The sequence below is a fragment of the Rhincodon typus genome, chromosome 2 (genome assembly GCF_021869965.1).
Source record: "Rhincodon typus isolate 14 chromosome 2, sRhiTyp1.1, whole genome shotgun sequence".
NCBI lineage: Eukaryota > Metazoa > Chordata > Chondrichthyes > Orectolobiformes > Rhincodontidae > Rhincodon > Rhincodon typus.
In genome coordinates, this window is record NC_063333.1 from 65,750,113 (window position 1) to 65,766,390 (window position 16,278).

Below are 16,278 nucleotides of genomic sequence, written 5' to 3' on the forward strand. Positions count from 1 at the left end.
AATTGTCATGGCTGAATTTAGTTTTGCCTGTTAACCGCTAATTTTATGAAGTATTCTTGAATCCTTTCTTTTTTGAAAACAGTTTGGGGTCTTAAGAAATTGGTCCTACGTTTTGGATTAATGAACTTTGCAGAGAGGCATATCAGTAAACACTGGAAGATACTCTCCACCTTTGTTAAAGAAAGACAGGATGCTTTGGCTCCAAGACCAATCCGAGGACTCGGAAAAATCATAGTTAAGGCTGACAGTAAGGTATGATTTATCAACTATTATCTTCTATCTAAACTAATCAAGATTGTTCTTTCTTTCTACCTCTTTCTTCCCCTGATTGGACTGGGAAGATTCTTCTGTTCTGTACTGGAGATGCTCATAAGAGTTGATAGTTAACATGCTGTTTATTTTTTCTCACTTTCCTGACACTTGATTAATGCTTTCTCTTTTTGGCTAACTGTATTAAAAATTTTTAAATGGCTGAAGATTAGTTTGCTTTAGGATCATATTTAAGTCCAGGTTGATCAATAATGAATTATGTATGAGTTGCTGTTATCCAACAATTGTCAGTAAAAATTTTGGATAGTTGGCTCAAAATTACCTACCTCTTCTCCTCCTCAAATCTCTTTCGTGCTCATGTAGAAATTGTTATTCTTTATTAAATTGTAGTTGAAAATTAAAATTATGCAAATGATCAAAGCTAATTTTGAATTTAATTTTCAGATCTCCTTATATTTTGCAAAACAGTTACTGTTGCATTCATGCAGTGAAGCTGACAGGATTGTGTAAGATTCATATGTGGCAAAGTCCTTAAATTCGATCCAAAAATAATACTGTGAATGACCTCTGGATAAAAATTTGTCACTGATTTTTCTTTTTCCAATTCATCTAAAGCTAGTCGTCTTGCACTGTAGTCATGAGGAAGAGAATTAATTGAGTTGACTGATTGTTTCATCAGATGTTTTGTATTTGTGTTTTCTAAGTGGAATAGTTTTATTTATATTAAATATTAAAGTTTATTTTCATTTTTTATAAAGTTAACATGAATATTCAGGAGTATGAGAACGGACAATAATTGGCATTCAAGTGGTTGATCCTGAAATCTGATGTCCTTCTTTCACCCACTGCTTATAAAAGATTTATCCAATTCTCAAATTGTTTACCCCTCATTCTCCATAGATAACCCACCTCACATTTTCAATATTCTATAAAGCAGTTAAATCTAAACTAACTATGCAACTTACTTCTCTTGAACTAGCGTCCAGTCCCAAGTTTTAGGTTTATGGCAATGCAGCACATCATCTAGGCTCAATTTACTTATTCCCTTAAACTTCTGCTTTAAGGTAAACAATCTTTGAGTTTTATTCTCTGCACACAGTTTGGATGCCAGAAGGTAAATATCATCTTAGTTGCTCTTGTCTGTCAATGTTTAGACATTCTTACTATAATACAGCCCTCTGTATTAGACACATTAATCCACCTGACCGAACCTGTGCTTTGGACAAACTTAACACCTATGAAATTTGTGCTGTAGTTACTGACTGCTGTATTTCTTTTTGATCATCCTGATATGTCCTGTAGTCTGTAACATTTAGAATCTTTTGCCACCATTTTCCTTTTGTAATTCAATTATCTTGCATCTATTCACATTAAATGCTGTTTGCTATCCATTGGTCACTTTCCCAATCTCTGCAGCTCCTTTGTAAATTTTCTTTCCTTTTTTTTCCATATTATCTTAAATCAATTCCCCTTATACTTAATATTTTCTGAATATTAATTTCCCTTGATGTCTGTTTCAGTTCCCAAACCTTCGATAAAGATTAACCAGTAACAGTAATGGCAATAAAAGCAGAAAATGCCAGAATTACCCAAGTTAGCCAGCATCTGTGGCGAGAGAGAGAGAACATTCAAGAATGATAACCCATTGTCTGAATTCCTTTCAGTACATCTCAGAGCTTGCCTTCCTATCCATGCCTTCCTGAAATCTAAATGCATCATGCAACAACATTTTCTATTGTCAAAAAAGTACCTTTTTGAACTGTTTTAAATTTGTTAGGTCAAATTGATTTTGCATAAGTTTGAGCTGGCTTTGTGATACCCTAGATTTATGACATGCAACATACTTTGTGGAACAGGTTGACTTTGGGCCTCTGGCTCCTAAAGCTTTCCACCACTAGACAGTTTCTTCTTGTATGTGTCTGTTTTTGACTAACTGATAGACATAATTAACCATTTATACATAATTTGATGATTTGATCATTAGGCTGGTGAAGGAAAACTACATTGGTCTTCCCTTACCATGAAACAATCCCTACGTTTCTATCCACATATTTCATTTATGCCCTGTGAGAGTCTAATAATTTACACATAGCAGGTATTACATTCAGTGGTCTGTAATTTCCCAGATAATCCTTATACCCCATTTTAGTTTGATTATATACTTTCTAATCCTCAGATGTTATTCTCATTTCTAATCATTCTCTTAAAACAAACAGTAGCTTTCGGCACAGGTGACATTTTCATTGGCGTTTTACCTAAACTGCCTTCATTACTTTATGTTAATTTCTTTTAGTAACTCTCCAATTCTTGTCTTTTTTCGAAAGCTATGGCAATGGCTTAATAAGCAGGTAACTAGCAGGTTGATATTTCAGATCCTACACTTGCTTCAATTTGTGCACTCATTGATTATGCATGGATTGTGTAGTTTTTCAACATTTATTGGACTAAACTTATTTTTCATTCTTTCAGCAAGGTTTCTGGGTATATTTCAAAACATTGTTTATTTAAGCTGTGGGAGGTCAGATTTGAATATGTCTTTCCATCAAAAACAATTTGAGGGTAACAACATTAATTTTACTACTACGTATTAATGTCCTGAATTACTTTAATACTTGGTTGACTGACACACTTTTGTTCATGTAATTACTTTTATTGTTATATTTAATCATTTAAAGTACTTCGCAAACCTATGATACTTTATCTTGGTTATTTGTGGGAACACTGGTAATCATTTAACGTCAGATGTATACTGTTAACACTTCACTTTCTATTAGTTGCAAGGGTGTGTTGCTGCCAATTCAAGTCTACTAACAGAACTAATTTGTAATCCACTAACAGTTAGTTGCAGACTTGCTGTAAATTCATCAAATCTCACTAAGTGCAGCTGAAATAATTTTTTTAATTTTATCAGCTGCCAATGTAATTGAATCTAATCCTGAGTTAGTAATTTGGTTGCAAGGGAATAACAGTCATTTTGCTCAGCAAATTGGGTTAATAATTTTGATCTTCTACAGCTTATGTCGATTTTGATTTTTTTTTCTGCTTGCATTGCTGAATTGCATGAATTTTGCTGCATTTTTGGACTGTTAGTTGTTCACATTTTTTCCTTGCATTCTAGCAGCCCAAAATGGTTTTGGATTGTTTATTCATGTGGTGCTGAGACTGTGGATGGACATGAAGAAACTTGTGCTATTGGACAATCAGTTAAAACTTATAATCTGATATTTATTATGACGTACTGAAAAAGAATTTTATTTAATATTGCATAAGTTAGATGGAATTAGTGATCATGTCATTAATAGTAAAGTATGTTTTTAAATGGACAGTGATGCTCTTTATCTTGTCATCTTTTTCACAAGAACCAAAATAATTGTTTACAGTCATATTTTTTAAAAGTTTGAATGGAGTTAACAGCATTTCAAATAGTGAGTTGTTATTTCCCTCACTAGCTGGAGACGTACTTTTTTTTTGCAGTTATTTTCAGCTTCTCTTGATTTTCCTCATTCCATGACTTGTTAAATTCATCTTTATTTGGTGTGGAGACAGGCAGTAATTTTTGTGTTTTTGCACTGTTTCTTTCTATGAGGAAAATTAAGTAAGGAAGCAGTATGGTAGAAGTTGCAACCATACTGAACAGGATATCATTTTACATTTGAGTGTCTTTTAAATCTGTACAGAAGATTCTCCTTTTAACACCCTGAATTATTTTTATAAAACAATTATCAGTTACAAAAAGCTTACTTTATTGATGGTTTTGTTATGAAAGCAGATTGTTGTATAAATTATAAGTAATTTTGCAATATTATATTGTGTTCATAAAGGATACGTGATAGGAATATGAAGTAAAAGTGGTTAAGTTGAACTGAGGTACAACTCACTAGGTGCAGAACAGGCTTAAAGAGTTGAATGGTCTGCTCCTGTTCCAGTCCCTACACTCTGGTAGTGCATTATGCATACAAGTTATTATGCCTAGAACCATACTGTTTTTGTGTTCCAAAACTGCCTTTAGAGGAAGTGCAAACAGTGTACCTTTTAACTGGCCATTGAACAAGCCAAATAGAGACCAGCTATAAATTCTAAAGGGAGAGAACAGCATCCAGAGAATATGGGGTGCTACTGACTATGGCTGTTTCTTAAAAAAAAAACTAACTTAATTTAGTTTGATGCATTTGCTAATAGGCAGATAATTTGAGACAAAACATTTTTGTTTATAAGTGAGGCAGTATATTTCAGCTGTTTAGTGAAATTTGGTGTTATGAGTAGGAGAAATGAAAAGCTTGTTACATGTGAATATTAATACATTGTGGACTATTAATCGAAATGCTAATTTTCTTGTTTGTGAAGTTGCATGCTTAACAATGCATTTTCATCATCTGATGAAGCATGAGGTTTCAGTTTTATTTGACAAAGCTTTTCTTTGCTATGATGAGCAAAAGCATAACAACTTTAATTGATGGAGGTCTTGATGGCATGCACCTTAGCATTTTGAAGGAAGTCAGGACACAGCAGAGGCACAGATCATCATTTTCAAAAATTCTTATCGTACATATTCTGCTGTGGAAGGAAAATTAGCCAAATTGACATCTCTGTTCAAGACAGGAAAGGAGGATAGACTATAAAAACAGTTGATTCAGCAGTTGCTTGCTAATGCAGAAATTGATATAGTTGAAAAGAGAGGAAACCTGTTGAAGCCCATCAGTACAAACACAAGAATGATTCCACTGTCATTTTCACTTGAGCTGCAGTCTGTTCCTGGCCAAAGTTTTGGTTTCCCAAGCTGAAGTGCCTTTATGAACATGAAAGAAAGAAACTGAAGTTGGTAATTGGCCCCTCAAGCCAGTGTTGCTGTTCAGTAAGATCACGCCGGTCTGCTTGTGTATCGAATTCCTCATCGCCGTTAACTCCAAATGACATTTGATTCAGTTGCATTAAAAAAAAATCTCAGCCCTACAAATATCAATAACTCTGCTCACACCATCTTCTGATGCAGAAAATTACAAAGTTGCACAACCCTCAGAAAACATCTCTCATTTCTGTCCTACTTTTAAAATGGTGCCCCTTAGACTGGACTGACCCTCAAGGGGAAATATCCCTTCCACGTCCAAATTATGAAGACAATTCAAGATTTTATATACTTCAATCAAGTCATCCCTCACTCTTCCATACGCCAAGACCAGTGTTTCCAATCTAGACTCATCAGACAGCCCGCTCATTCCAGGTATCAATCTAGTAAATCCCTCTGAGTTGCCTTCAACACATTTACATTCAACGTTGAGCGAAACAAAAGACCAAAACTGTATATAATGTTCAAGATGTGGTGTCGCCAATGCCCTGTATAGTTTAAGCATAATATCCTTACTTTAATGTTCAATTCCCCTCATCATAAAGGATAACACTCCATCATGTGTCTTGATTATGAATTGCACCTAAATACTATCGTTTGTGACTCATGGACACCTAGATGCTCCTACACCTCAGAATTCCAGTCTTTCTCCATTTGAGTAATACTCTGCTTTGTTTTTATTCTTCCTGGCAAAGTAAGTAACTTCACAATTTCCCACATTATATTCCGCCTGCCAGATTTTTTCCCACTCGCACAGCCTATCAATATTTTTCTTTATTTATTTACCAGATGTGAGTGTCACTGACTGGGCCAGAATTTATTGCCCACGAGAAGGTGGTGATGTACTGCCTTCTTGAATTGCTGCAGTTCATTTGGTGTAGACAAGCAAAGAACATCTTACCTAAATGCTGAAAATGCTTAAGAATTAAATCAGTTAGAGAAAACAGGATTTTTGGTTTAGATGTTTAGACATTGTTGCGACGAACGTGCTGAACCTAATTACGACTGGAATATTTCTTGTGTCCCAGTTGATGCATTTCTGAAATTTATCATTGGTTAATGTTTCTGAAAAGTCGACAAATTGAGGCAGGTTGTTAAAGTTACCTATGGAGAGTTGTGAGCTGTATCTAACCCTCAATATATATCTTCTGGGAGTACAAATGAAATTGAATGCAAAACTAAAATGGAACTTTTCTTTCACTTTGAAAATCAAGTGTGATTAAGAATTACATTGGTATGCCATATTCAGAGAAATTTACTTAAATATTCACAGAACAATTTTTGTTTTTATCAACCATGTTTCATCTCCAGATTGATTACAATGATACTGCAATGCAACAAATGCCGAAGAACCACAAATCAGCTCTCAAGAGTAATCAAGGATGTGCTGTTACTCTGATTTTAGTGGACATTTGTCAGAGCTAGGATGGAATAGCCGATCATAATGGGCTTTGATTGAAATATTTTAATAGGTGTTGTTCCATGTGTAACTAATTAACAAATATGCACATTCATGTGAATTAGGAGCAGGAATAAGTCATTTGGCCCTTTGAGTCTGATCTGCCATTTCATAAAGTCATGGACGATTTAATTGTGGCCTCCACTTTCCTGTTTACCTTGTAAGTCCAGAATCAATCTATCTTGGCATCAAAAATGTTCAATAATCTTGCCTCCTCTCCTCGTTGGGAAAGAGAATTCCATAGACTAATGATCCTCTGAGAGGAAACAAAAATCCCCCCTCTGTCTGAAATGGGAAACTCTGGAGCAAAGGTAAAGTTCAAAAACAATCACTCCCAAAAGGGAAAACATCAAATATCAGCATCCACCCTGTCAAGTCCCTTTACAATCTCATGTTTCTATAGCACAAGTTTCTTCCTGTTGTTATGTAGCATAGATATTTTAAATTCTGTCTTTGAAATGGTACATTCTCCGTCCAAGAGATCAATGTTTTGCTTGTATTCTGCAGATTATTTTTTGCCTGGAGAAATCACTGGATAAATTGATCAGCATTTTTATCATCTTTTTATTGGTTATGGGAACGTTACTGCTGGCTTTATTACTTACTGCAAAGGTACAGTTTGCAAAAAAAAAATTGGAAAGGGTGCATATTCTCTTGATACAGGGTATGCTGAATGTGTTTTTCACTTGCATGTTGCCTTAACATAAGTTTTGTTTAACTTCACACTGGCCATGTTACCTGCATCCTATATCTTCACCAATCTAAGACGAGATATTTAAAAACAGTATTGACAAAGATAAAAACTGAAATAACTGCAGATGCTGGAAATCAAACGCAAACAAAAATTGCTGGAAAAACTCAGCAGGTCTGGCAGCATCTGTGGACTGGAATCAGAGTTAGGCCCAGTGACCCTTCCTTAGAACTTGACAAAGATAACTTGCTCATTAGGTCTCATTCTCTTAATTGAAAATCTAAATTGTTGAAATCTACAATGTGAAACTTCCTGTAATTAGTAACAGTCTTTGGTTTAACGAGCACTGTAATATGTGAGAATTTATTTGGTGTAAAATTGGTTGTTTTAAAATTTTATTCTGCTCCTATGCCTTTATTTCATCTGTTTTATAATGTTCATTTAGCTAACTGGCATAGTCATAAGTGCTGGGACTGCTCACACTAAGGCAACATGGTTTGATATCAAATTGGAGATTTTAAAATGTTGTTCTAAACAGAAATTGTACGTCCTCTTTTATGGATTAATGAATGCTGCCAACCTGAGTTTCTCCAGCATTCTCTGGGATGTGTATTATGCATTTGATGTATCGCTAATAATGGGTACCATAACATAAATAAATGCAAAATGGTAGGTGTGGGATGGGTATGAAAGGTGCATCCTAAATCATGAAGTACTCAATATGTTGGGAAAATTGAATTAACTTGATCTTTTAATGAGGACCAATAAAAGGTCATAAAAGAAAACAATACTTTATCATTCTTAAACCCTAGAGTAATTATGTATCCTTTGTCAGTTCAGCTGCTATATACAGCTTACACACTCTGCCTTGACATCCCCAGTGAACTGCTGTGATTAAAACGAGAATGAAACTTGACTGTATAAACATAATAAATGTTGAAATGCTCAGAGATTTAGTCTCCGAAATAATTTTCAAACTCTTCTATGTGAGACCTGCAGGATTCTAACTTTCGAGTGCATTTTATCTTAATTTGTGAAAGACCCTGACCCCCTCAATCATTGAAACCTCCAACCAATCTTTTGATTGTTGTATGTTTCACCAGTTCTTAACTCTTGTACATGCCAAATTTCCATACCCCTCCTTTGTTTAACCATACCATCTATTACTTAAGCTTTAAACGCTGGAATTTCATCCATAAATGATCTCATTGCCTTTTCCTCCTTTTAAGATGTTCCTTAAAGAGTACATTTTTGACTAACTTTTGGTAACTTATCTTAATATTTCTTTGCATTGGCTTAGTGTCAAATTTTGTGTTGTCCCTTTATAGCATGTCAAGACAATTTTGGTCTGCCAAATGCAAGTTGTTGATGAATGTTCAATGCCACTTTACTGATGTGGGTTGTGGCACTAATTGGCAAGTTCTAAAGAAAAAAACAATCATAGTTTGGGACCAGAATTATATAGGATATAACTGGACTGTAGCATATCACCACATTATAAACAAAGCACAAAGTGTCGTCCGTGTGATATGCATCTCTTCAACAAAGTGTTAATGTCTTCTTCCAGAATATTTACAAAATGTAGTTTGGGCTCTTTATGGCTTTAAATCAAGATTAAAATTTAATAAAAATTCTGACAAGAAATTACTTTGTTTCAAACAATTGAGAAATAAACAATACTGCTTCAGTGGTTCTGAAATGTGCATTATATTTGCAGGTTCACGAGGAAAGTGTGCACATGATCAAAGTCACCAGTAGCCTGATTAATGAGACTGTTGCTAACCATCCTGAATGGGCAAAGTAAGCTGCAAGACTAAAGATGTTTGTTTTAACTTTTCTCTCTGTCCTGATTTTTTTTTTTTCCCTTCCCATTGAATCTGTTTAACCCTACAGTTAATAACACTTCTGCGTTATTGATAATTTTGGCTAAGAGCAAAATGTTGATTAAATTAATTGAGTTGAAGGAAGACAAAATGCCAAAAGCTAACTGTTTGAGATTTTGAGGAAGGCAGTGAAAAAATAGTTGTGATCCTAGAAATTGTAAAATTATGTTTTGGAACTCTGTTGATGGATGTTGAGAAAGGGCATGTTTTTCAATTCATTCTTTGAGTGTGTGTCACTGGTAAGGCTGGGACGTTTTGCCTAATTACGTTGGCAAAGGTGCTGTTGAGTTGCTGCCTTGAACTGCTTTACTCCTTTTAGTGGAAGTATACCCATAGTAAAATTAGGGAGGGAATTCCAGGATGTTGACTCAGCAAAAGTGAAAGAACAGTGATATAATTCTAAGTCACGGTTGTGTTCATCTCCTGGTTTTGTCCTTCTGTATGGTAGAGTCACAGTTTCAAAGGTGCTGTTGAGTAGTCAACATCGTGAAAATACCTAATTTCTGCAATTACAGATGAATGATCTTGTCATCTGTGACATGGAAACTTCTAATGTCACTTATAAGGGATGATATTGTCACATATCTAGACCAAGGAGAGTATAGTTAATCAAGCTGGAGTGGAATCTACAAGGCATGATTATGATAAATCTCATCAAACTTATTGAGTGGTCAGTGGAATTAGTGGGCAGGGGTCTGACTAGAGATATAGTTTGGAAGGTTAAGTGATTAAAGTAAGTGTAAACTAAATGGTATAATTTTAATGTGGGTGTATAGAGATAATTAGAAAATTAATATGGATCCTTGACTTGATGAGTCAAGGTGTAGAATACAAAAGTAAGGAAGTTATATAAATCTTTATAAATCACAGAATGACCCCTGGAATTAATCCAGGTGTTTAAAATAATTGCGAATTTAACGTACATAAACATCAACTGTTTCCAGTGGCAGAAGGATCAGTGACTACAGTGAGAAGATTTAAAATAATTAGCATAAAAGTCAGAATGGGGATTTCTCAGCAAGATATGATATGAAACTTACAAAAGAGATTTGAAAATCTCCTTACAAACGAGATAGTTGAAGTTTTCAGCTTGGTAGAGGAACAGCTAGAGAGTGATGTGAATTGGTAATTCTTTTTGATAACTGCCATAATGGATTGAGACTTTATTTTTTGCTGTATGACTCTAGTTCTCATGAATGTTGGGAAGTTGCTACTGAGGTTACGATCTTAGATGATGGAGTATGGAAGCAGGAACAGGATGGTGACTGAACACAAAGTTTATTAGACAGAAGTAAAACATTAAATACAGTTCTTCAGTGTGGTTGGAAATAATTAGTCACATCTCATGGAACACTTGGACTAATTCTGTTCAATGCATAACAATGACATTGGTATAGGCCAAAAAAAAGTCATCACATTTGCATATTATATCATAATAGGAAATTTGCTTAATACTTTTGCAGACCAAAAAAAAGGTACTTTGATGTAACAATGGAGATGCGGCTGAAAAATGGCAGTTGAAATACATTTTGGTATTTAGGATTATAGAATGGTCATCTGGGGGTTCATGTGGCACAGTGGTGGTGTCTTGGCCCCTGCACCTGGAGGCAAAGGCTCAAGTCCCATCTGCTCCAGAAGTGTGTTGTAGCATTTCTGAACAGGTAGACTGGAAAATATCTCATAAAATGGTTGTGTCAAAAAGGAGGCCATCTTTCATTCCAGAGTATTGCAACTCTCCTTTTAGATAATTATGCAGTTCTCTTGAAAATCACAATTGGAGGCACCTTCACCACAATCTCAGGCAAGCATTCCTGATCATAACCACTCAGTGCCTAAAAAGGCTTTGCCTCATGTTGCTTTTGGTTCTTTTACCAAACAGTTTAAATCAATGTCCTTTTGTTCTTAACCATTCCACTGATAGGAGCAGTTTATCCCCTATTACTTTGGTCTGTTCTCATGTTTTTGAATCTCTCAATTAAATTTCTTCTTGACCCTTCTTTCCAGGGAAAACCAAACCAGCTTCTCTGATCTGTACTCTTAACTGAGCTTCCTCATCCCGAGAATCATTCATGTAAATCCCTTTTGCCTCCCCTACTGTGCTTTTTATCCTTTCTAATATGTGTTGCCTAGATTCAACCAACGATACACCAATATTTCATGAAAGCATACCATAACTTTGTATTCCAATATTGTGCTGTTGCTGTAGGAAGTATTTTAAACCTTCAAAGGTACACTTCTGATTTGTTAGAATGTAACTTAGTATAAGAAAATGTAGAAAGGAAGAAATCAAGAAAAATGGTCTTATTTTTGTTGGAACAATGTAACAAAATATAGCACAATATTAATAGGTAGGACAAAGTTAATAAAAGCTGACTTTCAGTAGCTCAAGAATTGAGAAAAAAGGATTTATTGATGCCAAATGAAATGCAAATTGCGATAGAGAGTAGGATAAACTTGTTAACACAGAATTGAGCTGTAGAATTTATTTTTGCAGTAAGATATCAACATTTAAGATCAATTGAATAGTTCAGGAAAGTAAGAGTGGTTGGATATGGGCTTACGATTATTTGTTTGTGTGGAACATTGCTCTAAAGAATCAGATATTTCATTAAAGTATTTCATTCCTTGTTCTTTCTGTGTATATCTTCATACAGAGAGCTCAAGAGGAAGATAATAAATAATAGATTTTTTAAGATAATGGATCTTTGGGAGCATGTTCCGTAAATAAATTAAGAATTGTGGACCAGGTGGCACTAATTTAAAGCAATTTTAAATGTTAGCTCTTAAATTGCAACTCCACTTGGATGTATAATTTTCAGGGTACAAAATTGGTGAGTGAACTCTACAAATTCAACATGAATTTTTATAGTTCTGAATGAAGCGTGATTTTCTTTTGAAGTGTTTAAGTTCTTTGCCTCTGCTCCAAATTTTGTCTCACTATATAACTGCCCTAATTTGCTTCAGCTGGCTTCCTGAGGCACAGGTCATCCAGAAAGCACTAAATTCTGCTGCTAACAATGTGTACCAGTACGGAAGAGAGTGGATAACCCACAAGGTAAAGGCTAAAATTTTAACATTTAATATTTGATACAGTTTAAGTTGAGAACAGTATTAGCCTTAAGTCTCATGAACATTTGATTTTGTTCAATTGACATAGAAGAGGCTAGTGAACAGTTCAAAATCAGGATTACAATTAGGTTTCATTTGTTTTGGAATAAAATGTGGCACTTAATCTTGCAAATAGTCCCATATACCTCATCAATTAGTATTGAAACAATTTCTACTTTCTCAATGTCTCATTCTCCAAAACCATTCTGTTCTCAATTTTTCCAAACTTCCCCATCAAAGAAGTAAAAGAAAATGTGAGTGAAGTAGCTCAAGTTACCATTTTAAAGACATGGCCCAGATCTTGTCCTAATAGTGGTGAATGCTGAAGGATTACTGTAAATGGGCAGTACTGTTTCACCTGAAATGGTTCCACTGAGCTGATTGCACTGCCCTCACTCCAATATTTACACTGGAGTGCAGCTGTTTAAATCAGCAGATGCACCAAAACACTTGTGCACTCCTAGAGCTCCTGGCTTCTTAATCCTGCCAATGTCAGATAAATCATGGATTGGAGATATTGGCATGCTGGGACATTGGGGAACTAGATGGCAAGAAGAAGCAACACTAGCAGCATTAATATTGTTGAGTACAAAAATTGTCAAAATCTATGTATTAGAAGTACATAGCTCTGGCTAGGTCATAGAGGTTTACCGAACAAAAAAAAAGGCTCTTTGGCCCATCAAGTCTGTGCAAATCAAAAACAAGCAGCTAACTATTTGTTATGGGATGTGCCTTTTAAGAAGGATTTGTTCTATCATGTTTCTTTTGAAAGCAAATGTTGTAAACTTGGAGCCAAGCTGTCTACTCTGAACCCAACCAGCCTTTTTTTTAAAAAGTTGGAACAATAGAAGCAGCATGAAGGAGTGGGGTCAAGCTCCTACAGAGCCAGGCTTTTAGTTTAACTTTCAGTAGCTGTTGGGGTTTGGACGCTGCTATACATCTCTCCCTGCTATAGCAAAATTGCTTGAAGTAGTTACATTATTTATTATTCTGTTAGGTTTTTCAATAGAGTTAAGTTATTCCAATTCTTCCTTTTGTATTTTAACTGTAGTGTAAGAATAAAGTGTGTTTTGCTTCAAGCCTGGTAGTTTGACAAATCGAATTGCATCTGGAACACACTGACTTACACTTGCCTTTAATAATAAGAAAAAGTTGGGGTCTGGGCTAGCACCTTAATTTTTTTTGAAGGGGTTTGGTCTGGTGCATAACACTATTCTAACCCCATTTTCTAGCACTTGACCCAAAGCCTTATATGCTTTGGCATCATAAGTGCACATCTAAATACTACTTCAATGTTATAAGCATTTCTACCTCTATGACCCATTCAGGCAGTGAGTTCCAGATTCCCACCACCTTCTGGATGAATTTATTTTTCCTCCCTTCCCCCTAAACCTTCTTGTCCCTTATCTTACGTCTATGTCCCTAGGCATTGAATCCTTCACCAAGGGGCACAGTCTCTTCCTGTCCCCCCTATCTTTGTCCCCCATAATTTGCTATATCGCAGTCATGTCCCCCTCTGTCTCATTCGCTCCAAGGAACACAACCCGCATCTGTCCAATCTCTCTTCATCACTAAAACTTTCCAGCCTAGGCAACATCCTGGTAAATCTCCTTCTCACCTTTTCCAGTGCATTCTCTTCCCTCCTATAATATGGATTTCAGAACTGCACACAATACTCTTGCTGTGGCCTAACCAATGTTTTCTACAGTTCCAGCATAACCTCCCTGCTGTTAAACTCCGTGTCTCAGCTAATAAAGGTAAGTATCCATCTGCTGTCTTAACCACTCTATCTACCTGTCCTGCTACCTGAACCAATGGACAAGCACCCTTTGATCCCAAGGGTCCTACTGTTCATCATGTAATTCCCTTGCCTTGTTTGTCCTGCCCAAATGTATCACCTTTCACTTATCCTGATTTGAATATCCACCTGCTACTGATCACCCCACTTGACCAGCCCATCTATATCCCCCTGTAACCTAAGGTTGTCCTTCTCACTATTTATCTCCTTCTCTACACCCCCAATCCCCCCGCCCCCCCCCACTGCCAATTTTCGTATTACCTGCATCATATACTGGAATTACAGTGGGCTAATGCCAGTCAAAACACCAGTCAATTCAGGAATTGGAAAAATGCTAACATTACACCAACTATCCAAAAAGGTAGAGACACAGGAAGCAAGAAACTATAGGCCACAACAACAAAAACAAAGTTGCTAGGAAAGCTCAGCAGGTCTGGCAGCATCTGTGGAGGAGAAAACAGAGTTAATGTTTCGGGTCTGGTGACCCTTCCTCAGAACTGATGGTGGCTGGGAAAGCGGCCGTTGATATGCAGAAAATAGGGAGATGGATGGGGTAGGGAGTAAATGATAGGATAGAGCCCAAAGAGAGAGAAAGACAGTGGGACAGACAAAGGAGTTGCTAATGATCAGGCTGGGAGGGTGAGTAGTTGTTAATGGGGCCTGTTAGTGACTAACAACAGGGGGTGTGTAGTGGCAGGCTATGTGGTAACAAGGCCTGGTGTGTGGGGTGGGGGGCTGGGACATGGGAGAGTTTAGGCCCTAAAATTATTGAACTCAATATTGAGTCCGGAGGGCTGTAGGGTCCCCAAGCGGAAAATGAGGTGTTGTTCCTCCAGCTTGCGTTGGGCTTCACTGGAACACTGTAGCAAGCCAGAGACACAGATGTTGGCCAGAGAGCATGGTGGTGCATTGAAGTGGCAGGCAACAGGTAGTTCAGAGTCTTTGTTGCGAGCAGAACGTAGATGTTCTGCGAAGCGGTCGCCAAGTCTACGCTTTGTTTCCCCATTGTAGAGGAGACCACATTGTGAGCAGCGAATGCAGTAGACTAGATTCTTGGAAGTGCAGGTGAAGTGTTGCTTCACCTGGAAGGTATGTTTGGGCCCTTGGATAGTGGGGAGGGAGGAGGTAAATGGGCAGGTGTTGCACCTTCACCGGTTACAGGGGAAGGTGCCGTAGGGCTGTGGGGAGGTGTTGGGGGTGAAGGAAGTGTGGACCAGGGTGTCCCGGAGGGAACGGTCCCTGCGGAAGGCGGACAAGGGAGGGGAGGGTGTCTGGTGGTGGCATCTTGCTGGGGGTGTGGAAATGGCATCTGATGATCTTCTGGATGTGGATGCTGTTGGGATGGTAGGTGAGGATAAGGGGAACCCTATTGCTGTTGCGGGAGGGAAGAGAAGGGGTGAGGGCAGAAGTGCGGGAGATAGGTTGGACCCGATTGAGGGCCCTGTCGACAATGGAGCTGGGGAATCCTCGGTTGAGGAAGAAGGTGGAGATTTCGGAGGCTCCCTTGTCGAAGTTGGCCTCATCTGAACATATGCGACGGAGACGGAGGAACTGAGAAAATGGGATGGAGTCTTTATAGGAAGTGGGGTGTGAGGATGTATAGTCCAGGTAGCTGTGGGAGTCGGTGGGTTTGTAATGGACGTTAGTGGCCAGCCTATCCCCAGAAATGGAAACAGAAATGTCAAGGAAGGGAAGGGAGGAGTCAGAGATAGACCAGGTGAAAGTGAGGGCAGGGTGGAAATTGGAGGCGAAATTGATGAAGTTTTCCAATTCTAGTCGAGAGAGGGAAGCAGCACCGATGATATCATGGATGTATCAGAGAAAGAGTTGTGGGTGGGGGCCGGAATAGGACTGGAACAAGAAATGTTCCACGTACCCCACGAAGAGACAGGCATAACTAGGGCCCGTGTGGATACCCATGGCAACCCCTCTTACCTGAAGAAAATGAGAGGAGTTGAAAGAGAAGTTGTTGAGGGTGAGGACAAGCTCAGCCAAGTGGAGGAGGGTGGTGGTGGGTGGGGATGGTTCAGGTCTTTGCTCCAGGAAGAAGTGGAGAGCCCTAAGACCCTCCTGGTGGGGAATGGATGTGTAAAGGGATTGCACATCCATGGTAAAGAGGAGGTGGCTGGAGACGGTAAACTGGAAGCTTTGAAACCGGCGTAAGGCGTCAGATGAATCATGGATGTATGTGGGTAGGGATTGGACCAGGGGGGAGAAGGCTGAGTC

General features: G+C 37.7%; 1 protein-coding gene across 1 annotated transcript in view; it reads left to right on the forward strand.

Moving 5' to 3' along the window:
* Positions 1-87: 87 nt before the first annotated feature.
* Positions 88-16,278, forward strand: part of LOC109917427 (transmembrane protein 245) — an 18,804-nt gene continuing 2,613 nt past the window's right edge. Inside the window, exons 1-4 of the mRNA XM_048608222.1 lie at positions 88-252; positions 7,080-7,184; positions 8,981-9,063; positions 12,111-12,201. Of these exons, the coding sequence (XP_048464179.1) occupies positions 121-252; positions 7,080-7,184; positions 8,981-9,063; positions 12,111-12,201 (411 nt within the window). The 5' untranslated portion in view covers positions 88-120. The remainder of the gene's footprint in view (positions 253-7,079; positions 7,185-8,980; positions 9,064-12,110; positions 12,202-16,278) is intronic.